This window comes from Oncorhynchus mykiss, chromosome 6 (genome assembly GCF_057628025.1).
Source record: "Oncorhynchus mykiss isolate SJ-2025 chromosome 6, ASM5762802v1, whole genome shotgun sequence".
NCBI classification, from domain to species: domain Eukaryota; kingdom Metazoa; phylum Chordata; class Actinopteri; order Salmoniformes; family Salmonidae; genus Oncorhynchus; species Oncorhynchus mykiss.
The window spans coordinates 43,199,068-43,227,021 of record NC_143027.1 but is presented as its reverse complement, the minus strand read 5'-3'; the positions used below and the strand labels follow the sequence as shown (position 1 = coordinate 43,227,021).

Below are 27,954 nucleotides of genomic sequence, written 5' to 3'. Positions count from 1 at the left end.
GTACAGATACCACAAAAAATTAATAATTTTTACTTAAATACTTTACACCACTGCCATAGAGTATAGGTTATAACAGGGTTTGTAAAAGGTTTAAAAATTAATTTCTGCACTCATTTCATCCTTAGTTTCTAAGTAGTAAATATGTGGTTTATGACATTATTGCTCCTAGTCAGATCTCATGTATAGTAACCCATGGAGGCAGCAGCATAAGCAGCACTAGCATCAGAAGTACTGCTTCTACCCAAAGCCCATCCAGCTGGTTCAAGTCACTGGGGAACTTTCCTATCCACATGGCAGATAATCTGACCCACAGGGGGGGCTAGGTGAGTACTGCTCCCCCTTAGTCTCCCTCTGACTGCTTTGCATCTGAGCCCCTATTCCCTATATAGTGCAATACTTTTGATCAGAACACTCTGGTCAGAAGTAGTGCACTACAGTGCATTCGGAAAGTATTCAGACCCCTTGACTTTTTCCACATTTTGTTACGTTATAACCTTACTCTAAAATTGATTCAATTCACTTTTTTTCTCATCAATCTAAACACAATACCCCACAATGACAAAGCAAAAACAGATTTTTAGTCATTTTGCACATTTATAAAAAAACAAAACAGATAAACCTTATTTACATAGGTATTCAGACCCTTTACTATCAAACTCAAAATTGATCTCAGGTGTATCCTGTTTCCATTGATCATCCTTGAAAAGTTCTACAACTTGATTGGAGTCCACCTGTGGGAAATTCAGTTGATTGGACATTACCTGTCGGCCCAACAGCTGACAATTGCATGTTAGAGCAAAAACCAAGCCAAGAGGTCGTAAGAATTGTACGTAGAGCTCCAAGACAGGATTGTGTCGAGGCACAGATCTGGGGAAGGATACCAAAAAATGTCTGCAGTATTGAAGATCCTCAAGACCACAGTGGCCTCCATCATTTTTAAATGGAAGAAGTTTGAAACCACCAAGTCCCGCCCGAGAAAACCGAGGAATTGCAGGAGAAGGGCCTTAGTCAGGGAGGTGACCAAGAACCCGATGGTCACTCTAACAGAGCTCCAGAGTTCCTCTGTCGAGATGGGAGAAACTTCCAGAAGGACAACCATCTCTGCAGCACTCCACCAATCAGTTCTTTATGGTAGAGTGGTTAGATGGAAGCCACTCCTCAGAAAAAGGCACATGACAGCCCACTTGGAGTTTGCCAAAAGGCACTTAAAAGACTCTCAGACCATGAGAAACAAGATTCGCTGGTCTGATGAAACCAAGATTGAACTTTTTGGCCTGAATGCCAAGCGCCACATCTGAAGGAAACCTGGCAACATGCCTAAGGTGAAGCATGGTGGTGGCAGCATAATGCTGTGGGGGTGTTTTTCAGAGGCAGAGACTGGGAGACTAGTCAGGTTCAAGGGAAAGATGAACAAAGCAAAGTACAGAGAGATCCTTGATGAAAATCTGCTGCAGAGCACTCAGGACCTCAGACTGGAGCGAATGTTCACCTACCAACTCGACAACAACCCTAAGCACACAGGGAAGACAATGCAGGAGTGGCTTCGGGACAAGTCTCTGAATGATCTACAGTGGCCCAGCCAGAGGCCAGACTTGAACCTGATCGATCATCTCTGGAGAGACCTGAAACTTGCTGTTCAGTGATGGTCCCCATCCAACCTGACAGAGCTTGAGAGGATTTGCAAAGAAGAATGGGAGAAACTACCCAAATACAGGTGTGCCAAGCTTGTAGCGTCATACCCAAGAAGACTCGAGGCTGTAATCACTGCCAAAGGTGCTTAAATAAAGTACTGAGTAAATGCTCTGAATACTTACGCAAATTTGATATTTCATTTTTTTTTATACATTTGCAAAAATACTAAAAAACTGTTTTTGCTTTCTCTTTTTAGGGTATTGAGTGTAGATGGATGAGGGCAAAAAAACAATTTCCTTAATTTTAGATTAAGGCTGTAATGTAACAACATTTTGAAAATGTATTTTTGTGACACAGCCTCTGACTAAGGCCTCCAATGGCTTGTATTGCATTACCCCCGCCTATGGTTCTTAGAAATCAAGGAAGCAAAGATAAGGGGAAAATTAAGAAAAGGGCAGGGGGAGACAAACATCTGGAAACATCAACACTAAGAAACTCAACACACTAAATCATCAGTCAGCACTTCCAGTTCAGAGTCAGACAGTGACGTCACATACATAACGAGGTTGTATTATCCTGTGAGTTTGTTTTTCAGTACCATGACTACGTACTTCAAACTTAAGATAAGGAAAGTGGATGTGGCCAAAGGATGAGTCTCAATGATGGACTGGGAATGTCACTGAGTAGTTTTCAGCCTGGATGTTAGCCTGGATAAGTTTTGGAATCCATCAAGACCAAAGTGTAAAAGTGCATGTTATGCCTGTATTTGGTTTCGCCAGCAATGCAGTATTCACCAGCAATGAGTACTTGAGCTGGATGAGAATGCTTTACAGTATGTGGTTACGGCACATCTACTTGTCCACAATCTGAAAAACTCATTGACTTCTGCGGTTTCCTCTTACAGAGTGAGGCCTCTCAATGACCTGCAGGCCTGGAGATTCCAGCCAGGCAGCCAGGGAGGCAGGGAGACACTGAGTGCTACTCCAGCGCCCAATAACAGCAGAAAGTCACCAAGTGACCACAGGCTTATTACACTTACTACGTCTATAGTCACTTCGACATCCTCAGCTTTCTGCACCTTTGCCTCATTCAATATTTTAACACTACATTCAACATTTATATTTGCAGAAAAGCATATAAGGCATTGAGGTTTGCTGAGTTGTGACAACTAGTTTGAATGTAAAAAACTCAAAAAAGAAACGTCCTCTCACTGTCAACTGTGTTTGTTTTCAGCAAACTTAACATGTGTAAATATTTGTATGAACATAACAAGATTCAACAAGTGAGACATAAACTGATCAAGTTCCACAGACAAGTGACTAACAGAAATTGATTAATGTGTCCCTGAATAAAGCGGGGGTCAAAATCAAAAGTAACAGTCAGTATCTGGTGTGGCCACCAGCTGCATTAGGTACTGCAGTGCATCTCCTCCTCATGGACTGCACTAGATTTGCCAGTTCTTGCTGTGAGATCTTACCCCACTCTTCCACCAAGGCACCTGCAAGTTCCTGGACATTTCTGGGGGGAATGGCCCTAGACCTCACCCTCCGTTCCAACAGGTCCCAGATGTGCTCAGTGGGATTGAGAACTGGGCTCTTCGCTGGCCATGGCAGAACACTGACATTCCTGTCTTGCAGGAAATCACGCACAGAACAAACAGTATGGCTGGTGGCATTGTCAGGACGGTCATGTCATGATAAGCCTGCACATGAGGGAGGAGGATGTCTTCCCTGGAACACACAGCATTGAGATTGTCTGCAATGACAACAAGCTCAGTCCGATGATGCTGTGACACACATCACCATGACGGACCCTTCACCTTCAAATCGATCCCGCTCCAGAGTACAGCCCTCTGTGTAATGCTCATTCCTTTGACGATAAACGCGAATTCGACCATCACTCCTGGTGAGACAAAACTCGTCAGTGAAGAGCACCTTTTGCCAGTCCTGTCTGGTCCAGCAACGGTGGGTTTGTGCCCATAGGCGACGTTGTTTACAACAGGCCTACAAGCCCTCAGTCCAGCCTCTCTCAGCCTATTGCGGACAGTCTGAGCACTGATGGAGAGATTGTGCGTTCCTGGTGTAACTCGGGCAGTTGCTGTTGCCATCCTGTACCTGCCCGCAGGTGTGATGTTCGGATGTACCGATCCTATGCAGGTATTGTTACACGTGATCTGCCGCTGTGAGGACAATCAGCTGTCCGTCCTATCTCCCTGTAGCGCTGTCTTAGGCATCTCACAGTACGGACATGTCCACATCTGCAGTCCTCATGCCTCCTTGCAACATGCCTAAGGCGCGTTCAGGGGACCCTGGGAATCTTTCTTTTTGTGTTTTTCAGAGTCAGTAGAAAGGCCTCTTTAGTGTCCTAAGTTTTCATAACGGTGACCTTAAGTGCCTACCGTCTGTAAGCTGTTAGTGTCTTACCAACCATTCCACAGGTGCATGTTCATTAATTGTTTATGGTTCATTGAACGAGCATGGGAAATAGTATTTAAACCCTTTGCAATGAAGATCTGTGAAGTTATTTGGATCTTTACGAATTATCTTTGAAAGACAGGGTCCTGAAAAGGGGAGTTTCAATTTTTTGCTGAGCTTATAATGCATTGATGAATTGTGTATTCCCCCACCCACTCACTGAACTAGCCAATCAGCAGAGTGAGATTTAAGAATTCATTGTTTTGTGATTTTTTTACGAACTCCGCCAGGGTCTCAACTAGGGATGTGGCAGTCACGAAATTTCGTCAGCCGTCAAACAAATAACTGTCGGTCTCACAGTAATTGACCGTTAACTAACATAAACACATTTAGCATCTCCTGGATTCACACATAGCATACAAGCCATTTTAAAAAGTATAATAAATCCATGTAATATAGCCTACACCTTCACAATAAATTCATTATTTATTTTAGACCGGTCTAAAGAAGCATGATATGAAGAAAATGTAGTCTATTTCAGAAGAACAGAATCTGAGTTGTCCTTATGTTAGGTCCTGATGTGGCAATGCCAAATGGCAGTGGGCTACACTAGTTAATTTAGCAGATAAGATTTGCTTATAAATCCGTGGCATTATTTTATAGTATGAAGAATACAATTGAACAAAGATGAATAAAATATAGATATTTTCTCCAAACGATTTGAGGGAGTGCACAAATGCGGCTATTCTGTGTTGAGCGGTTAACAAATAAATAGGTACTCCTATATCCTTAATTTAGAGTTATTCGTGTAACTTTAGTCGTTCTACAAACGTTGGGCTATATGATTCGATTTTTATACATTTCAAGGCTGCATGATGAGACTCTAATGATGACTTGAAAAAAGTCGCTTGAAAGGCGTGAGCTCTGCTTAGTTTTTTTTGCACAGCCTGTACACACTCAAAAAGTATCTTATTCACAATTTGATAAGCACTTGATAATGCCTCGAATTTCACGGTGGAATCCCCTTTGTGGCTGTAATGCACTCTAAAACAAATATATGCCTCTTGCGACCCGGAGTGCTGCGTTGTGCCCTTCTCCCTGAGTGTTCTGCGCAATCCAAATTGTCTCTCACTCACGCCGCTCTCCTTCACGTGATTGGGTCTTTGTCACAGACTACAAGTTAAAACAGACACATCCAGGACGCAACTGCGCGTGTCCTTATCCAATTCCGAGGTGCATATTGAATATATTGGAAGAACTGTCCACATTTACTTTCCGTCAGCCAACAAGATGCGTAGACCTAGCGAACAGCAAAAGCACTAGCCTATGTCAATCTACTATCCCCCATAGTACAAAAGCCGATCTATTCTATTCTGTAAAATCAATAAATATTCCAAACATAGTCTGAGACAGTTGTGGAATGCGATCACAAATTAATACAACCACTAGCATCCCAATAACATTTTTATGCAATGTGGCTGACGCAACAGATCAGAACGTTTAGCTTAAAATGTTGATAAACTATTAGGCTATTTCTTCAAATTATACGTGCAGCAATGCGCACACGAATGTTCCATTAGCGGAAAACAGCATTATCAAAAGTGACCGCGAATACAATTATGTATGTAATGTTTGTATTATAAAGGTGCATTTTATAGTCAAATTATCTTCCCCAAACTTGGAACTCACACTCTGCTTATGTATAACAGTTAGGCACTACACCCCTTGTAAAGCGGACTAATGTGCTTAATTTTAAGAAGTTATTTGGCAACTTGAGTTGCGATACAAACCTTATTGAAACATATAGGCCTATGGGCTAGTCTACATGAGGTGTGCAACTATGATTCGAACAAGTCGCAAAAAAAGGCATTGTTTCTTATGCTGGGCATCATTCACAAGTGATAATATATAATTCTCAAATGATAGGCTAATATTGTCACCAATCAGACTAATCTTGATTTAATCTTGTCTTTACATAATAATATATGTGTGACAATTGTTTTGATTTAGAATGGACCCTTATCATGCACCTGTATCGAACCAGGGGCAACGAGAAAAAATACGTCACTTAAAAGCGTATGGAGGACCCATTTCCCGTGGTTTATTTTCATGTCAGCCAGGTAGTCTAAACTTCTGTTGTAATATAAGCAATGTGCTTAATTTTAGGAAAGATGAGAAATAAATATAGTAGGCCTAGCCTATAGAAAGACGATGGGCTCCTCCTATTTTTATTAGTGGCCATCACCCGCAATTGCATAGCCTGTAGAAATGTTGCACAACATGAGCTCATGGGCTCTCATGAAGTGTTTGATTAGGTTTTTGAAATCATTTGCATTGATGTCAGAGTGATAAGAGGGACAATATAATGCTGAGTATGAGGCAGTTAGCAGGTTTGGTAGGCTACTAATGACCAGCAGCAGCATCAGAGCTTGGAGAAGCCTAATTACCATGACTAAACGGTCATGTGGACTTTGACTGCCGGTGTGGCGGTAAGACGGTCACCGCACAGCCCTAGTCTCAATTTACTGTTGCGAGTTACAATAGTATAATGCACAAGGTGCAATTTAGAAATGTGATTGTGCATCAGCATATTTTCTCTTGTTTTGTCAGTCACTTAGCCAATGTCAGCAAAATAAAATCTAATTGCTAAATTAGTTTAACGGCCAGCTATCTAAACTTCTTATCATGGTCGAATTACCGGCCGGGGTGCCCACATCGATTTTGATTGTCAGTTTCACTCAGATATCATATTAAAAACTGCAAACATTTCTCTCCACCTCATGGCAAAATGTGTAGAATTGCAGGAAATGAGTTGGAAAACAGCTGATCTTCCTCTCTGCCCCATGGCAAAATGTGTAGAATTGCAGCACACTTAAAAAATAACTCTAAAACGGGGCTTCCCAGGTGGCGCAGTTGTTAAGGGCGCTGTACTGCAGCACCAGCTGTGCCATCAGAGACTCTGGGATCGTGTCCAGGCTCTGTCGTAACCGGCCGCGACTGGGAGGTCCGTGGGGCGACGCACATTTGGCCTAGCGTCGTCCGGGTTAGGGAGGGCTTGGCCGGTAGGGATGTCCTTGTCTCATTGCGCACCAGTGACTCCTGTGGCGGGCCGGGTGCAGTGCACACTAACCAAGGTTGCCAGGTGTTTCCTCTGACACATTGGTGCGGCTGGCTTCCGGGTTGGATGCGCGCTGTGTTTTAAGAAGCATGGCGTCTCTCCCGAGCCCGTACGGGAGTTGTAGCGATGAAACAAGATAGTAGCTACTTAAACAATTGGATACCACGAAATTGGAGAGAAAAGGGGTAAACAAAAAAACACACCAAAAAAACCTCTAAAACCTAAAAAATGTCTCTCTGCTGTCAAGAGGGGTGCCACTAAAATGTTTTACTCACAATGTGTGTGTTTATGGGTACGCAGACCTCACGAGCAACTTCGGCCCATTATGATGAGTTCAGATTTTTTGTAGCCCCCATCGCCATCAAAGTTTCCCATCCCTGCTCTAAACCATCCCAGCAACTCACTCCCACAGCGTTCATTTGGCAGCAGTGCACAACTGCATAAGCAAGAGAGTGCAACTTCAAGTCCATTGGCAGAGTTTATAAAAGGGGAATGCTTATACTTTCAAAAGTAAATGTTTTAATTGGAAGTTGTATCTTACTTAGACATTGCAATGCACAGTCTGAAATCCAAAATGTGTTATCGCTATCATTAATAACTATAATAATTATTGATAGTATAAGCCACCAGCTCTACTGGAATCCAGAACACAGAACATCCAGAATCCAGAACACAAGGTTTTAAATAAACTGCATAATAAATAAATGTGACTGGGCAATTGTCTGAGTCAGGGGCAGGCACAAGTACACAGGGGGCCCATGAGGCAAAACATAAAATCAAATAAATCACATTCTTTTTTTTATTATAATTTTTTTATGCAACCACAGGAGCCCGTTCTCAATGTTCAAAATATACCAGAGAGCATAATTTAGCCACAGAGGATCAATAGTTTCAGATAAATTACTGTGGATTACATTTTATCACCAGCACATACATGTAACTGTCAAAATAAAGGAAACACCAACATAGTGCCTGAAAGGCGCTGCAAGGTCAATCTGACGTCAGCAGTGGCCGTGCAGCGTTTACGCTGATACGGCCTCTGCAGAAATCAGGGCATTCATACTTCTTGCGCTTCCCGAAGCAGGGCAGAGCTGCTGTGAAGGAAGTGAGTTTGTGTTTATACAGGACCTCCCTCCCCCACCTACCATCAACCAATCATGTCAAGGCAGAGCTATTTGGAGCCCTCCGCATTGTTACGACATTTGGGAGGCGCACGGCGATGCTGTATGGAGCTCAATTTGGCCTCTGCATGCCTCAGGAGGCTCCGCAATTGCGTCACACCCTCCATATGGACCTTCCAAACACATTTTCGGATCAAACATAAATTCGATTTTAAAGTGTGTTTGGCCACCACCAGCTGCCAGAACAGCTTCAATGCGAGTTGGCATAGCTTCTACAAGTGGACCTAAACCATGCCAGGAAAATGCACCACTTTCCTTTCATTCTGGCAGGTACTGGTTGCCTACAGTCGGGAAGGCCGCAAATTGGCCAGCATGCTTGCCAAATATACAACTTGTTCGGTTGTGGCCATAGACATATAATCAATTCATAGGAGGGTTTTGGATCCTCTTATCCTGGCAATTTGACGATTAAACTCATGGGTATACTAGCAAGAGCTGCCTGACCTGAATAGGAACTGCCATCTATGGATTATATTTCTATGGTTGGTTGTGGCTGTCTGTTGGCCTTTTGCAAATTTCAAAACACACCTAACACCTAACACACCTAAATCTTAACCTCTGGGAAAAAACATACAGTTTGGAAATGCCTACTGCTGAAAATAGAAGACGTGTGAACCAATATAAATATATTTTTTAATCGACAACACAATGTTTTGCAAACAGCAGCACTGTTTTTCAAAGTAGCTCATCTTGAGATAGGCTATTGCAAAGATGTGTGCATCGGTCATCACAGTGAGTAGAAGCCTACTGTACATTAACTCCTAATATTGTACAATCTCTTTGTCGCTTCATTGGCCTGGGCTATTGTTTGTTGAATTCAAGATTGATCTCAGTTTGTCAGCGTCAGAGTAGCCACTCATTTCGGTCATTTGTGTGGTATTAAATAAGATTCAGCTCATGTCTTTTCTCATGTAAATGACGTAGAATTGCATGAAGTTCGTTTTTAAAAATCCTATTTTTTTCGCATCCTGCTTTTTCGGACCCTCCCAAAAATGCCTCTCCTCAACAGTAGCCTAGGACACATGACAAATGTTATTATGGCTTTATTAAAAGGGCTTTTTCTTCAACAGTATTTTTTTCAACGGCTTTCAACGGACTCTTGAAAGTTGTAATAGTAGAATGCATTTTCAAAATTGGGTAGTGCATCACCAGTTTTCCTCCTGTCATGTCCGTCAGTGCATACCTTAGAGCAGGGTTTCCCAAACTCGGTTCTGGGCCCCGGGAACCAAGTTTGATGGTAAATTGGTTATTTGAATCAGCCCCAGGATCGAGTTTGATTGTGAGTTGGTTATTTGAATCAGCCCCAGGATCGAGTTGGGGAAACCCTGCCTTAGAGAGCTATTTATAACCTGTCAGAAATGTCCAGATTAACTAGCCCATGTCAGCTAGATTTTGTTGTAATATTTGAGTCACTCAAATATCACATGAATACACATTAGTAATGACAAAATGTATAGAATTGCTACAAAAAAGTGCTTTAAAACGGCTAGATGTTCTCGGCACCCCATGACGAAATATGTAGAATTAAAGGAAATACGTTTTAAACCTGCAAAATGTTCTCTCTGCCAACAAGAGAGGTGTGAACAGTTTGTGTCATGAACAGTGCTTGTGCCCACAGAAATATAGATTCCCAATGCTGGAAGGGGGGCTTCAGTAAAAATGTTTGGGAACCCCTACTCTAAAATATAGGCTTTTAGTTCAGACAAATAACGTGTTTATGTCATAGCTGAGAAATCCAAAATGAAAATAGTAAGGAAAAAGACTAGCCCACACATTGGGATCACAAAATAGGGATCATTCATTCATTGATACAGACATGATTCCCACTTTGTATTATTGTGTGCTCTCAAGAAAGTACACGTGCATTTCTTCTGGAATGTATGGAAACGCATTGGAGTTAAAACAGCTGCACAGATGTTCAGAAGTGAGTTAAATCTTGATCAATCTGATAGATAAGAGATGAAGGGGAGAGCTGTTTTGTTTGGATAATTTGTACTCACCCCCCAACTCCAGCTGTTTTGAGTTTGGAGTACAGGGCATTGTCCGGCTCCATAGCGGTTACTTCATTCTTTCTTGAGAGTTTTTACAACGGTCCAGAGTGGCAGGAGACATACGCAAATAATTTCCATTGCAGCTGGTCCTTAAAACTTCGAAAGGGAACCAAAAAAGCACCGGTAATAAGAGATCAATAAAGTGTCTTCCTTCTTTCTCAATGTCGTTCCGTTATCTTCCTTCAGGAGTTCTTTACATAGAAGAAACTTCGACCTACAGAGCTCCATCGGAGTGTTACTTTTCCGCGCGATAGAACCGACTCCAGGTAAATGTCTGTGGGGAGAAGTACAATATCTTACACACTCATACGAGCACGGTGAAATGAATGTATGGTGACCGCCTTGTACGCCGACGTTTCTAATATACAAGATATCATGGAGTGAGTGAGGGAATTCTCTGCTCGGGACTCAGAGAAACACACCTCCTTCTTTCGCCTCAGCTGATACTGAAGGAGGAAACAAATGTAACACACATGAATGGTGTAAAGAAGAAGAGACATTTCTTTGGAAAGTGTGTCTTGCTTGGAAAGCAAAACCTTCTACATTTGCACTTTTCCTTAGTAAGTAGACCATGTATGCAGATTTAATTTAGTGCCAGACATGACCTAGACCTCTGACTTCATCAGAAACAGTCTTGTCAGCCTGGTCTCATAGACTAGACTTAACATAGTAAACGTAAATCCATTACACTCAAATTAGTATATGTTATGTTTGGGATGGTTACACGAGACAGAAGGGTACGTAATAATAAGGCAAAAACGAAAGTAGGGTGGTTGGTTGGGCATATAACTTGCAACCCAAAAGTTGTGTGTTTGAATCTCATCACGGACAACTTTAGCATTTTAGCTAATTAGTAAACTAGCGACTACTTACTACTTTTGAGCTACTTTGCATAGCTTAGTATGTTAGCTAACCCTTCCCCTAAACCTTAAACCCCAAATCGAATTCTTAACCCTAACCTTAACTCCTAACCCCTAGCATTAGCCACCTAGCTAACATTAGCGACAACAATTTAGAATTCGTAACATATCATACGTTTTGAAAATTGTAACAATTTGTACGAATTTCAATTCATAACATCATACAAATTGTAATACATATCATGTGAAATGGATGATGGACATGCACAAATTAATACATACCATACCTATCATACTAAGTGAGTGTTGGATTTACTATGTTACGTCTACCCCTGAGTCGAGGTTGGACTTGTCTCTGGATAGGTAAGAGTAGTCTTCAGCTGTCCAGTTATTTATGGGCCAGGTGACAGGTCTAGACTGTAGACAGCTGGATGGCTGATTGTTTGTTTACCCAGCACACTTGTTTTGTCTGGGGCAAGGTGCCTGGTGCCACCTTGGTGTTTTACTCCTCTCCAACACAGCACATTTACATTTACATTAGGGGAAATGTAAAAGAGAAACAGATATAGCAACAACAAAAAAAATGCAATACCTGCTACAAAAAAAAGTATATCCTTATTCCTTCTTAGTCTTTGCAGTACCAGGCTAGTTAGATAATGTATTTTGATTTCAGTACACCAGCCAAGTTTTGGTTGTTTCTACGGTCTCCCGACCCAATGAAGAGGACTACCATGCATGCCTGACAAGCTGACAGTGACGATTTCATTGCTCAGGAGATTTCCTCTGAAGTAACGAGTTGCCTGTCATCCTTATCCTGTTCTACAAAACCAGAGAGTAATTTGCTACGGAGAAGTCACAGTCAAATGGCCGGGTGGCGAAGTGCCTGTGAGATGCCTTCAATGAAGAGTGAACTGTGCTGCCTGCCTGCAGAGGACATGCTCATCTCCCCTGTTGAACTCCTACCTCTGGTTCCAACTTAACTGTCGCTCCATCTGTTGCAGGCTTGAAACACCCAAAACGTTAAACTCGGGCTCAAAATCGTACTCCAGACCTACTCTATCATATATCTGTATTATTTGATTCTTGTTTGTTTTGCTTTTTCGAGTGCTTTGAGATAATATTTGTAATGAACAGCGCTAGAGAAGTTGAATAAATGATTATTATTTGTTTGATATATTTTCTATTGTATCCTGTGCTGTTCAATTACTTTTTAGTGTTCCAGGCCATATAGCTGCCTATCCTCCCTGCCCACCTTACCTACAGTCAGTACTGTATGTACGCTCATGCCTGTGAGCCGGAGCCAGAGTAGAGCTCTGCTGCCTACCTAGCCCAAAGGCCGGCAGATGGCGATATTGAGTCGTTTCAGTCTTACCATCCAAATGCATTGTATGCAGCTCGCAATACACTCCTATACCCCGTGGACCGGTTTGAACCTAAACATTCTCCATTCAAGCTGCAAAGGCATCGATTTCTTCCTTGACTAGATTTATTGGAGAGAAGGTGAAAAAAAAGGGGGAAATATGCAGACATTATAAAACACAATTTTCCTTTAAATGCTAAAGTGGCTAATGCCTAGGAATGCGAGTCGGGGCGCAACATCAGGAGTACTATTAGCCACTAGCATGGTGGTGGAAAATGGTGTTTCATAAAGAAAGTATGCAGGTTTTCCCAGTTTTTTTTCTTTTTTGACATTATCTAAGGAGGAAATCGATGCCTTTGCAGCCTGAATGGGGAATGTTTTAGGTACTAACCAGTCCACACGGATACGAGTGTATTGCCGGCTGCATACAATGCGTTTGGACGGTAAAATGAAACCATCAATCCAGATTAAATGTCGCCATCTGCTGGCCTTTCGGATACTGCCTACCCTGCTGCTGCTGCAGTCGTGTGCTGTGAAATTCCTCTGTCCTCATTGACCCGCCCTCAACAAACACGCAGTGACAGTGTCCAGCCGAGCCCCAACAGAGCGCCGATTCAGCTCCCTGCAACTGGATCCCCCGTTCCTGAGCCTGGGCTCCCAGCACACAGAGGCCCTCACAGTTCTCCACTCACAGCCAGCTAGGACTAGGGATGCGTCCCAAATGCCACCCTATTCCTTATATAGTGCACTATTTTTGACCAGCTCTGGGCACTATAAAGGGAATAGGGTGCCATTTGGGATGCATCCCAGGAAGAGTGCACACCACCTTGAAAGAGCACATCCCATGTACCTGTCTGAGCTTACATGTCTGATGGTAGATTTTGTTACTTCAAACTTTTAGTTCGCAGACAATGGAGGCAATGTCCGAGAAGTCGAAGCAGAGCAGGCACAGCAAAGCAGTTAGGTTTTGAGTGTTGAGGGTTTTTTGTTTCAGCACTGTAAGTTTGCGATGAGTGATAGCTTAGGTTACTGTACGTAAGTCGTGAGAGCAAGCAAACTGAGAATGATCAACATTGTAGTTACTCCACAATACTAACCTAATTGACAGAGGGAACAGAAAGAAGCCTTTACAGAAAAAAAATATCAAAAACATGTATCCTGTTTGCAACAAGGCAATAAAGTAATACTGCAAATAATTTTGCAAAGCTATACATTGTTTTGTCCTGAATACAAAGTGTTATGTTTGTGGCCAATCCAATACAACAAATTAGTGAGTGCCACTCCATATTTTCAAGCATAGTGGCAGCTGCATCATGTTATGGGTATGCTTGTAATAATTTCAGGATAAAAAAGAAACAATGTAGCTAGGCAACAGGCAAAGTCCTAGAGGAAAACCTGGATCAGTCTGCTTTCCACCACTTCACCTTTCAGCAGAACAATAACCTCAAATGCAAGGCCATATCTACACTGGAATTGCTTACCAAGAAGACAGTGAATGTTCCTGAGTGATTACAGTTTTGACTTAAATCTACTTGAAAATCTATGGCAAGACCTGAAAATGGTTACCTAACAATGACCAACAAGCAATTTGACAGAGCCTGAGGAATTTTTTAAATAATAATAATAATAATGGGCAAATGTTGCACAATCCAGGTGTGGAAAGCTCTTAGAGATTTAGAAAGACTCACAGCTGCAATCTCTGCAAAAGGTGCTTCTACAAAGTATTGACTCAGGGGTGATAAAACTTATGTAAATGACATATTTCTGTATTTCATTTTCAATAATTTTGCTAACATTTCTAGAAACATGTCTTCACTTTGTTATTATGGATATTGCATGTAGATCGGTAAGAAAAATAAAATAAATAATTTTATACGTTTTGAATTCAGGCTGTAACACAACAAACATGGAATAAGTCAAGGGGTATGAATCATTTCTGAAGGCACTGTAGCAAACAGCTCCAACAAATATCATACAGTAAAACCAGGTTTCAAAAGAGTGAAAGGCCAAGACCTGGAGGCCAGTTTATATATGTGTTTTATGAGTTGATTTTCCACCACTAATCACTTATGACTGCCATGTTGGAACCCCTGTCTTTAACTATTGGCAGGTGTGGACGACTCTCTGATCATTCTTTATTCCAGACTAGGGAAGTAATGGAAGTCATCTGGCCCTGGTATTACAATGGAAGGTAGAAGTTCCGTGTCTGCAGGAAATTTGAGAATTTTCCAGCAGACAGAGTCAATGTGTATGGCCAGTAACAATATACCCTATCTGTCCAGTGTCCATATGGATCACATGCACATACTAGACCAGTCATGTATAGAATTGATGAGTTAAATTTGATTGATATACAGCAGAATCTAAAATTATTGACACCCCTGATAAAGATGAGCAATAATGACGGTGTAAAATAAGTAGTTCAAATACTAAGCTATTTGTATGCTCCAAAAAATGGGAAATGAATAAATACAATTGCTCAGAGAAAGAGATTTTGTTTTTTTCTAAAAAATTTAGGGGTCAAGGTTTTGATACCCTTAAAGATTCTTATAAATAATGTAGTCAAAAATGTAGTATTTGGTCCCATATTCCTGCATATTGTGACATTTTCAGTCCGTTTTGGTTGTATTTCAGATTATTTTGTGCCCAAAATAAATATAAAATATTTAACCTTTATTTCACTAGACAAGTCAGTTAAGAACAAATTCAATCTAACCACTAGGCTACATGCCACCCTGAAATGATTGATAAATTATGTATTGTGTCATTTGGAGTCACTTTTATTATAAATAAGAATAGAATATGTTTCTAAACACTTCTATGTCAATGTGGATTCTACCATTACTTATAATCCTGAATGAATCGTAAATAATGATGATTGAGAGTTACAAAGGTCAAAATTCATACCCTCAAGACATGCTAACCTCTCACCATTACCAATAACAGGGGAGATTAGCATGTCTTGGGGGTATGATCTTTAACCCCTTGTTACTTTCCAACTCATAATCTGAAACACACCCAAAAACATTGCAAATGCATCCAACAAGTTTGCAGTCACAAGCCTGATGATGATTTTTGCTAAGATCCTCATTAGCTGACGCCAATGGCAACACCTAGTCTTCCTGGGGTCTGACACATAACGAAAAAGACAACAACTTTAAAATGTACATACATTTAAAACATGAATTAATAGACATTACAGACTTACACTACTGTTCAAAAGTTTGGGGTCACTAAGAAATGTCTAGTTTTTGTGAGGAAAGCAAATTTTTTTATCCATTAAAATAACATCAAATTGATCAGAAATACAGTGTAGACATGGTTAATGTTGTAAATGACTATTGTAGCTGGAAACGTCTGATTTTTAATGGAATATCTACATAGGCGTACAGAGGCCCATTACCAGCAACCATCACGCCTGTGTTCCAATGGCACGTTGTGTTAGCTAATCCAAGTTTATCATCTTAAAAGGATAATTGATCATTAGAAAACCCTTTTGCAATTATGTTAGCACAGCTGAAAACTGTTGTCTGATTAAAGAAGCAATAAAACTGGCCTTCTTTAGACTAGTTGAGTATCTTGAGCATCAGCATTGGTTGTTTTGATTACAGGCTCAAAATGTCCAGAAACAAAGAAGTTTCTTCTGAAACTCATCAGTCTATTCTTGTTCTGAGAAATGAAGGCTATTCCATGTGAGAGATTGTCAAGAAACTGAAGATCTCGTACAACGCTGTGTACTACTCCCTTCACATAACAGCGCAAACTGGCTCTAACCAGAATAGAAAGAGGTGTGGGAGGCCCGGGTGCACAACTGAGCAAGTGGACAAGTACATTAGAGTGTCTCGTTTGAGAAACATACACCTCACAAGTCCTCAACTGGCAGCTTCATAATAATAAATAGTACCCACAAAACACCAGTCTCAACGTCAACAGTGAAGAGGCGACTCAGGGATGCTGGCCTTCTATGCAGAGTTGCAAAGAAAAAAACATATCTCAGACTAGCCAATAAAAATAAAAGATTAAGATGGGCAAAAGAACACAGACAGTGGACAGAGGAATATTGGAAAAAAAGTGTTATGGACAGATGAATCTAAGTTTGAGGTGTTCGCATATGTCTGTTGCCAAAAATAAATTCAATTAAATTCAGTAACAAAGAAGAACATTTGTGAGACGCAGAAAAAATGGCCAGTACAGTTACCGGATCTCAACCCTATTGAGCTGTTGTGGGAGCAGCTTGAGTGTCCATCAAGTCAATCCAATTTGTGGGAGGTGCTTCAGGAAGCATGGGGTGAAATCTCTTCAGATTACAAATTGACAACTAGAATGCCAAATGTTTGCAAGGCTGTAATTGCGGCGAATTGAGGATTCCTTGACGGAAGCAGTTTGAAGGACACAATTGTTATTTCAATTAAAAATCATTATTTATGACCTTGTCAATGTTTTGACTATATTTCCTATCATTTTGCAACTCATTTCATATATGTTTTCATGGAAAACACAGATATTTCTAAGTGACCCCAAGCTTTTGAACGGTAGTGTATATATAAAACATATAAAACATCTACTACAAGTAAATACACAAATAAAAAAATAAACAATACAACTCAAAAATAATCATGAGTGTAAAGTGTCGAGTGCGTGTTTGTGCATCATCAGTTACACATATATGTCAATTCATACCAGGGTTGATGTCAAATCCATTTCAATTACAGTCAATTCAGAAAGTACACTGAAATTCCCATTCCAATTCTCTTCAATGCTTTTCAATGAGGAAAATGTGGAATTGGAATTTTGTTTACTTTCGGAATTAGGCCACATGTGGGAAAGGCGTTGTGCCGATGAAGTCTTACTTTATTTGTTTTTTGAAATCAGGTTTGCTGTTCACTTGCGCTATATGAGATGGAAGGGAGTTCCATGCAATCATGGCTCTATATAATACTATACGTTTTCTTGAATTTGTTCTGGACCTGTGGACTCTCCAAGCTATATGTAAGTTGATTATACAGACAATTTGGAGTTTTCAACACATTCATATTTATCACAAAAACAAGTGTTGAAGCAGTCAATCTCTCCTCTACTTTGAGCCAAGAGAGACAGAAATGTATACTTTTGACATTAGCCCTCTGTGTACATTGAAGGGCAAGATCTGCTGCTCTGTTCTGGGCCAGCTGCAGCTTTTCTAGGTCCTTCTTTGCGCCACTTGACCATATCACTGGGCAATAGTCAAGGTTAGATCAAACTAGAGTGTGCTGGATTTGTTTGGTCGACTGTGGTGTTAAAAATGCTGAGCATCTCTTTATCACAGACAGACCATCTATACAACAATCAAATCAATATGCCTTGACCATGACAATTTACAGTCTAAGGTGACACCAAGAAGTTTAGTTTCCTCAACTTGCTCAACGTCCACATAAATCATTACCAGCTTCTGCTGAGGTTTAGAGCTTAAGGAACGTATCAAATGCAATGTTTTTAGTTTTAGATATATATATTGTTATCTCTACACGTCCTAGTCTAATTTTACCCCCCCCAGGCATCTTCTGTCAGATGCAGCAGTCGTTTCATGTCAGGTTAGTATGATAACAATGGGAATTCTTGTAGGATTATCAGAGATACTTTTGTTTTTACTCCCATGTCTTTAGGAATTAGGCCCAGCTGAAAGCCTCTATCTGGACACAACTGGATCCAGTATGGCATCTCCCGACGCAACACTCTGTTTATCCATTCCATACATTTAAACAGCACATTTGGAGAAAATGTCTATTAATTCAGAGTGAAAAAGTTTGGCTTCTTACCTTACCATGTAAATATTGATGTGTAAGCCTATACTGAGTTTTGTGTTATGGTGAATGCGTGAGGTAAGTACAGTTCATATTAGCACACCTCCGAGAGTGACTTAGTACCTTGACTTTTGAAACACTGATGAAGAACAAAAGAACAATACCATGTTGTCATTTGTCATTTTCAGACGCATATTTGTATGTTTGTTTTGTGCGACCGGAATAGAGTAAAGACTTGAACATTTTAAGTGATTATCTCATGACGTCATCTGGTCTGCAGAGGAGCCATACAGACGCCATTTGGGTGGTATTCCAGGCATGCCAGGTGTTGAGGATGTCTGTGGTTTTTGAACAGATCCTACTTGTGAACGTGTGAAAGGGAAGAACGGTGTGCAGACCAGCACTTGAGTGGTTGGTTAATGTGTGTGTGTGGTCATTCCTGTGAGGGGGCTACATACCAGAAAATGTGTTGAAATTGACAGCAATAAATATGGCCATGACTGTACTAAAACTATTTTAATTGTATTATGTACGGCTAACGGTGACAGAGACCAATCTTAACGTGTTAGTGTTTTTGAGTGTATTATAATATCATACACATTTTTGTATTAAAGTACATTTTTAGATTTGTTCATGTGGAGTATATGTCTTGGACTTGATTAGGCCTACTCTAACTTGTTCTTGAGGGTCATGTAGAAAAGGTATGTTGCATGTGAATTGTGTATAATACTGCTCTTAACAATGTAGTTAAGAATAATGTTGTTGATATCGTTCCATATAGACTTGTTCAGGAGAAGAGTGCCCACTGTGTGAGGTGGAAGGGGGAATGATGTCACAACTGAGAGGTTCGACCTGGGTGTTCTGTGGTTTTCCATCCCCTGAGTCAGTCAGATTCAAGGCCAGTCTATCTACTGTATAAGACATAATCTTCACCAGAGCTCACTGAATACTGACAACACACATGGTGTTGATCTCAAGGAAAATTAGGGGTTGGGTGGGACCATACCCTTATTCAGCCTTTTATTTATTTATTTTGGATTTAAGGCTCTAGGTGGGACCTTCAAGGAGAGAGTCTTCACTGAACAGTAGTTTAACTCAATTTAGAAAAACTTTGAGGCCAGGAAGGTACGCAGAGTATTTATGTTTGCTTACAAAAGGTGTGGCATGTTGTGCTGTAAATGTGGTGTGAACGCTTTCATACCAAAATCATTTAATTTACAAGCATTCCTAGACTATTGTCACAACGCCTGGAGTGGTGGGTGCAGAGTGAAACGCAGAGAGCAGAGGAACAGGGAAAACCGGACTTTATTTCGGTTTCCAATGCGAACGCCCAAAACAACAGGCAAAAATAATCACAAAAATGTCCAACCCAACACAGGGCACAAATGGACAGGAACACTACACGCATAACCTGACTAACGGAAAACAAGCCCGCACAAAAACAGGCGGGCCTAACAGGCTTAAATAGTACTGAATCAAAAAAACAAAAGAAGAGACAGGTGCAACCAATAAGACAAAACAAACAGAAAAGGAAAAGGGGATGGGTGGCAGCTAGTAGACCAGCGACGAAACGACCTGCCGAGCGCCGCCCGAACAGGAAGAGGAGCCACCTTCGGGGGAATTCGTGACATCTATAGGTACTGGCAAGTACAGTTGAAGTTGGAAGTTTACATACACCTTAGCCAAATACATTTAAACTCAGTTTTTACCATTTCTGACATTTAATCCTAGTAAAAATTCCCTGTCTTAGGTCAGTTAGGATCACTACTTTATTTTAAGAATGTGAAATGTCAGAATAATAGTAGAGAGAATGATTTATTTCAGCTTTTATTTCTTACATCACATTCCCAGTGGATCAGAAGTTTACATACACTCAATTAGTATTTGGTAGCATTACAATTAAATGGTTTAACTTGGGTCAAACGTTTTGGGTAGCCTTCCACAAGCTTCCCACAATAAGTTGGGTGATTTTTGTCCCGTTCTTCCTGACAGAGCTGGTGTAACTGAGTAAGGTTTGTAGGCCTCCTTGCTCGCACTAGCTTTTTCAGTTCTGCCCATACATTTTTTATAGGATTGAGGTCAGGGCTTTGTGATGGCCATTCCAATACCTTGACTTTGTTGTCCTTAAGCCATTTTGCCACAACTTTGGAAGTATGACGATGTTCATTGTCCATTTGGAAGACCCATTTGCGACCAAGCTTTAACTTCCTGACTGATGTCCTGAGATGTTGCTTCAATATATCCACATAACTTTCCTTCCTAATGAAGCCATCTATTTTGTGAAGTGCAACAGTCCCTCCTGCAGCAAAGCACCCCCACAACATGATGCTGCCACCCCTGTGTGTCATGGTTGGGATGGTGTTCTTCGGCTTGGAAGCCTCCCCCTTTTTTCTCCAAACATAATGATGGTCATTATGGCAAGACAGTTCTATTTTTGTTTCATCAGACCAGAGGACATTTCTCCAAAAGGTACGATCTTTGTCCCCATGTGCAATTGCAAACCGTAGTCTGGCTTTTTTGGGCGGTTTTTCGAGTAGTGACTTCTTCTTTGCTGAGCGGCTTTCAGGTTATGTCAATATCGGACTTGTTTTACTGTGGATGTAGATACTTTGGTACCTGTTTTCTCCAGCATCTTCACAAGGTCCTTTGCTGTTGTTCTGGGATTGATTTGTACCAAAGTACGCTCATCTTCTCCTTCCTGAGCGGTATGACGGCTACGTGGTCCCATGGTGTTTATACTTGTGTACTATTGCTTGTACAGATGAACGTGCTACCTTCAGGAAATAGCTCCCAAGGATGAACCCACCTTGTGGAGGTCTACAACTTTTTTTCTGAAGTATTGGCTGATTTCTTTTGATTTTCCCATGTTGTCAAGCAAAGAGGCACTGAGTTTGAAGGTAGGCCTTGAAATACATCCACAGGTACACCTCCGATTGACTCAAATGATAGCAATTAGCCTATCAGAAGCTTCTAAAGCCATGACATCATCTTATGGAATTTTCCAAGCTATTTAAAGGCACAGTTAATTTAGTGTATGTAAACTTCTGACTGGAATTGTGATACAGTGAATTATAAATGAAACAATCTGTCTGTAAACAATTGTTGGAAAAATGACTTATAAATGACTTATAATTAATGATAAGTAACCAACTTGCCAAACTATAGTTTGTTAACAAGACATTTGTGGAGTGGTTGAAAAACAAGTTTTAGTGACTCCAACCTAAGTGTATGTAACCTTCGGACTTCAACTGGTCCTGTTCTGATCAAAACAAATGTGAAAAAGTATTTCTCCACTAGTTGCACAATACATGACTGTCAAATACTATTAGTGTAAATGTTGAAATATTGATATGTACATTTAGGCAATTCTTGAAGGTCTGTAAAAGTTGCCATGATAGATAGCCATTGATATATTGCCCCATGTAGCTTATGGAGAGACAGAAGATATATGTAGTTGCCAAGTCATAGAGATTGCTGTGGTGACATTTTACGGGCGGATCAAACATAAATAAACTACTGTACATTGAAAGCATGTTATTTTTGCCAAATATGAAACAGTAGCATGAGCCATTGTTTGTAAAACAGGCCCCTGGCATTTTCCAGTGAAATTACTAGGATATGGTCGTGAATAGAAAATGAATGGCAAAGTGGCTTACAAACTTCCAACACCCATATCCGGGAGTGGGACATGCCTCAATTTCAGATTTTCACGTTTCACTGGGTAGTAATAAAAATAAAATAATTGTATTGATGCGTTCTCTTGATATGAAGAAAACAATCTGACGATTGAATTCCAAACCTCAACTAGTTATTTTTTGTTTCAAAGAAATATCCCCCAAATGCCATCTATTAATATCTCCGAAGTCAAGTATAGAATAGCTCCATTTTCATGATGTGCAATGGGATTTTCTATTTGTTTTGGTTTTACAGTAGCCCAGTGCGTCATCTTCTGACCGCTCTACACAGAGCCGGAGCCCTTATATAAATCACTGTACAGTGAGATCTTTCCAAAATCTTTCCAGAACCCGCCCCAGCCGGAGCCTTCATCCCTCCCCAGCCGGAGCCTTGGTGGTGGGGTGCCCAGCAGATAAACAGCCCTACCGACGGGAGAAATCTCACTGTAGCGCTACATCTCACAGATATATAGATCCCTTTCTCTCATCCTGTCCACTGGCATCCTCTAGCTATTCTATGATGGCTAGGCCAGTTATGGGACAGCTATTTTTCACATACTGGATGGAGATCTTTCTTCTTGGGGTGATTATGATGAGGAGGAGGATGATTAGGATGATCATGATGAATAGAGAACTTCATCATTTGTTGGGAGATGGAAGAGTTCTGTAATATCATCGTAACGGTTACCCGATTTTGTGTCATCCTATTAATATCAGGCACACAGTGTCAAATGGAAAACTTTTACTGCATGTTTTATTCCTGCATCCACTGAATGGTAAACAGGAATGCCTTACTGTTACACAACTAACTGATAGGCTACCTTAAGCACTGGCTCTGCTGGCTCTTCACGACACTTGTTAAATAATTATTTAGAGTTGAAATTAAACAACATGTGTTGGTCAAACGATGCCAGTAACATCTTATTGGCTCCGACCAGACAAAAACAAATGAGGCTGGTGTACGTGTAGAGCCAGTACAGCATGAACCCAAACGGACCCAACAGAGGCTCTGCTGTTCAGCCACAGGTACTAGTCTATACACCGCCTCCAGGCCTCTGTACACACAAACACACTGACTGGCTCTTTAAATGGAGGGACTGGGAGAGACCAGGTCTACAGTACAGTACAGCAAACACACACAAACACACACACATACACACTCACTCCATCCGAACCCTTTCCTGTTCCGAGACAGAGACAGAGGGCTGACTGACCCTCAGTGGCCACACTGACCAAAGAATGGGCACAAACCGTCCTCTTATGGTCCCTACTATTTGTTTATGGTGGTGCTGTGAATGAGATGGTTGTCTGAAGGTATTGGTATATTCTATTAACCACACTGGACAGTCACATTATTATGTCTGTCTTTTATTGAGTGTTTGATAGCATCCTAGTGTTTACAGTTGGCTGAGAAAGGTTAAGAGAAGATTTTAATTACTGGAAGAAACAAACCTTATTTCCTCATCTAAACCTCATTAAACCTGTCTCAGTCAGTTTGTTGACATGTCTGTGTTTTGCTACTGTAAACCTACTGTAGAGTAATTCTGATTTCACTCACTACGGGCATAAACTCTCACCCGCTGCCCAGACAGACATCCACACATTGACAAAAGAGGTGTAACCAGCTCAGACATAACCATGAAAGGTAAGACGGATCCATGCACAGAGAGGTACAGAGAGAGACCTGTGTGTGTGTGTGTGCGTGCACGCAGACTGACTGACTGACGAAACTGAAGCTAAATGTTAACTGAGTCACTCACTCAATCTGCCATTTGAAACGTAGAAAAATTGTTAATCGATTGAGGCTATGTTGAGGCCTATATTGAATGGAGGATGTTAATGTTTATAAAATGGAAGGTTTTGTTTGTTTCAAAGATGCTACATTTCTTTCAGGGTCATTTTTCACTTCATACTGTGTAATGTCTGTAATCATGATGAAGTCAATTACAAATACTGTGCCCTGTAGATACAATACCAAGCATTAAATAGAAAGCATACCTGTAAATGCCTTGAAGATGGAGGATCTATTATTGGGCCCTGTATTTGGCAGAGAGAGCAGTTGAAAGAGTCTTGAGAGCCTTATAACATTACAGTGGTCTGCAGGCAGCGAGAGAGAGCAGTTGAATGAGCCTTGTAACACTACAGTATTCGTTTGAGGGCTGATTTAGATAACATTGGTGGGGAGACAATGGGGTCACTCATATGGGTCCAGCTGTAACAGAAAAGTCTGAAGGTCTTATCTTTCGTCAGCAGATTACAGTCCTTCTCCTTGTTGACCGGGCTGGTTTAACAATAAGAAACAATGTTAATGCATTGGAGTGAGACAGTCATTTAAGTTGTAGGACATACAGACAAAAATGAAACATGGAAAAATAAAATAAAAATGAGTGTTCATATTTATTTAGCTGGGTTCCATTGTTTTCCCACCACAGAAATGATGATACTTCCTGAATGTGGTTTCATTGTAGGAAGGGGTTGTTTTCTTAAATGGAGAATTACAACAAACTAACAGGGTGGGAAGGGATATCAGGGACACACAGAAAACCTGAAATGAAATAAGAGAATTTAACCAGGACTATAAAATAATTAAGACAGAAGTATTTTATTAATTTATTACTTATATTTTCTCATGGAAGTTGATGAATAAAACACAGGGACATGGCAAAAACGCCTACATCCACTGAAAAAATTTTTGTTCAAAATGCATACAATTTCCTTTTGAGATCCATTTTTTGTGTTTCTGAAGTAAAGGTCAACTGATACATTTGACACTAAATAATTAGTGAGATTTCCTGGGGACAGAAAAGGCACTGCAGAGTAGGAATGACCCCTTTGACGATTAAGGTATAAAAAAAAAAGATATGCTGGTTAGAGCACAGATGCATTTTAGTAGGCCCTTAAAGTGCCACCATGAAAATGGTTCAGAAATAGAACATAACAATCTTTTGACTTTCCTATCAAAGCGATGCAATATCCATCCAGGATCTATATACTAGGTGGTATCAGAAAAAGGCTCTAAAAATTGTTAAGGATTCCATCCACCCAAGTCATGAACTGTTTGTTCTCTCTGCTACCACACGGCAAGTGGTACCGATGCACCAAGTCTGGAACCAACAGGACCCTAAACAGCTTCTACCCCCAAGCCATAAAACTGCTAAATAGTTAGTCAAATAGTTAACCAATAGCTACCCGGACCATTTTTGAACTCGTTTGACTCATCACATGCTGCTGTTACTGTTTGTTATCTATCCTGTTGCCTAGTCACTTTATCCGTACCTATATGTACATATCTAACTCAATTACCGAGTATCCTTGAGCATCGACTCGGCACTGTTACCCTGTGTATATAGCCAAGTAAGTTACTGTTAATCATCCGGGTAGCTATTTCTTCCTCGTGTTATTATTTTTCTATTATTTCTCTCTGCATTATTGGAAAGGGCCCGTAAGTAAGCATTTCACTGTTGGTCTACACATGTTGTTTACGAAGCATGTAATAATTAACATTTGATTTGATTTATGAGGAGTTTCACAGAACTGAAATAATATCCCAGTGAAGATACAACAAAAGTTGTACAAAATGTATATCATGACTGAAAGAGCATGACGGGACAAGATCAAGACAATATACACTACCGGTCAAAAGTTTTAGAACACGTTCAAGGGTTTTTCTTTATTTTTTAAAACTATTTTCTACACTGTAGAATAATAGTGAAGACATCAAAACTATGAAATAACAGATACGGAATCATGTAGTAACCAAAAAAAGTATTTTATATTTGAGATTCTTCAAATAGCCACCTTGATGACAGCTTTGCACACTCTTGGAATTCTCTCAAACAGCTTCATGCGGTAGTCACCTGGAATTAATCTCAATTAACAGGTGTACCTTCTTAAAAGTTCATTTGTGGAATTTATTTTCTTCTTAAATGCGTTTGAGCCAGTCAGTTGTGTTGTGACAAGGTAGGGGTGGTATACAGAAGATAGCCAGCGTATTTGGTACAAATAAAGAAAAACCCTTGAATGTAGATGTTATTAAACTTTTGATCAGTAGTGTACATTCCAAAATTATTCCCACACCATCCTGTCAGTGTGAGCTATTGTACAAACATATTGCGCTAACCAATTGAGCTAACTGAAATCCTCAGCTAAGCTCTGTAATCTTCAGGTGCACCAGTCAGTCAGTCAGTCAGTCTCATCCATCCTTCTGTCAGCCCACATAGAGGCTCATAAAGGATCCTTATCAGGGGCTGCAGAGAGGAAACCAAGCCAGGGGAGGAGGACTACAGAGGAAGGATGGAGGGATTGGTTTCAGAAGCATGGAGGAATGGAGGGATAGAGGGATTGGTTTCAACACAGCAACTACTGGCAGCAGCCCTGACCCTGAGCCTGGGGGTAATCACTGTGAGGACAAGCTTTGATCAGACGAATACAGTCATTCTACAGTTATTCTCAGTATGTCAGTTGGTCCAAAGAACAATACCATGGTCCATACCGGGGCCAAGACTCTCTCTCTCTCTGATAGCCTACATTTTGTGCTTGTTTTCGTCTGATTCTGAAAGGAAGTATTGTATAACTTATGAAGGACTGAGAACACTGAAATTACAGTAGGCTATACATGACCTGGTTTGGCTTAGTTCTTAGTAATCCCTTTTTGATTTGTAAAAAGTTTGTTTTCTTAGACCGGAGACAATGATCTATTGACTGACAGCTATTTAAACCCTATATCCCTATTCTCAACCAGTTGGTAGAGCATGTTTTGACAATGTATTTAGAAGTGGATATTATTATTCTTTTTCACTTGAACTTGATTGGTCAACTCCCCGAGCCCTCCTTCACCAAAAAAACATAACTTGTATCCTTTTGGGTTGCTGCAGTTCAATGTTGTGGCACTCTAACTTTGCCCACTTAGAGGGCTGTAAAGAAACTCAAAATCAGTCACCAAAGACAGCAGGAATTCAGTTGGTGAGGGATAAATATTGCACCATTCCTGTTAGTAGAGATCTTGGAGAGCAGGAATATGATAATAAATCGCGTAGAAAGTGTAGAAAGTGTAGAAAGTGTAAAAAGCAATACTTTTTGTAAGATATGCTCAAACAAGCGGTTCATATGTGAGTAGAAAGTACAGCGGACTAAGAATAGGCTACATTTATTTTTTATATCTTTTTTTTATTTTAGTGAATAATATGATTTGAATTGTTGACAACACTATATTAGGCAACAGAAATAGGTTAAACTACATTTCATGACCCACGGGGTCAATTAATCATTATTCAGTGAAGGTGGGCTATAAAAGAATGCCGATAGAATAGTAATACAAGACTGCACTTTATCTAAAAATGTAGTCTGGATCAATAGAAATTTAAGAAAACCATTTTGAGGGACATTGCACTATACACCACTTGGAAATGCATTAATTTCAATGTAATCTAATATGTTTGGACAAACAAAATTACCCTAATTTGTTCAACTTTGACATCAGTCCTTATTTAACAATGCTTACCTACCTATAAGCCATTGACGCAGACCTAAAGTAATTTTTGTAATATTGTTGATTAGTAAAAAGGCTATGCAAATTGACTTTCTATCATGGCATTGCTGGAATGACCCTCTATTGACTTCTCAACCGTCTTGTAGAGCTCTGTTATTTCCAAAATAAACATCAAGTAGACATTTTTTTTTAATTGGAAGTTCTTATTTGAGTTGTTAGTTTCAGGAATTTAAGATGAAATATTTTTCTGAACATGTTTTTCAAGAAAAGACAGTTAAAGGGTTCAAATACGGTGTATAGTGTACATTTCAGATTTAGATAGAGAGGATAGAAGATACAGTTTTACAAAATTCTACCACACTGTAAACAGTAAACAATTAGTGCCTTGCAAAAAAA

General features: G+C 40.3%; 1 protein-coding gene across 4 annotated transcripts in view; it reads right to left on the bottom strand.

Annotated features, from left to right (window-relative positions):
• col27a1b (collagen, type XXVII, alpha 1b) overlaps positions 1-12,521 on the bottom strand; it is a 141,049-nt gene extending 128,528 nt beyond the window's left edge. For all 4 annotated transcript variants that reach the window (XR_016496680.1, XR_016496681.1, XR_016496682.1 and 1 more), the window contains exon 1: positions 10,346-12,521. Coding sequence is in view for 1 of the 4 variants with exons in the window: in XM_021606572.3 (XP_021462247.3) it covers positions 10,346-10,398 (53 nt within the window). In the remaining 3 variants the exon portion in view is untranslated. The remainder of the gene's footprint in view (positions 1-10,345) is intronic.
• Positions 12,522-27,954: the final 15,433 nt, after the last annotated feature.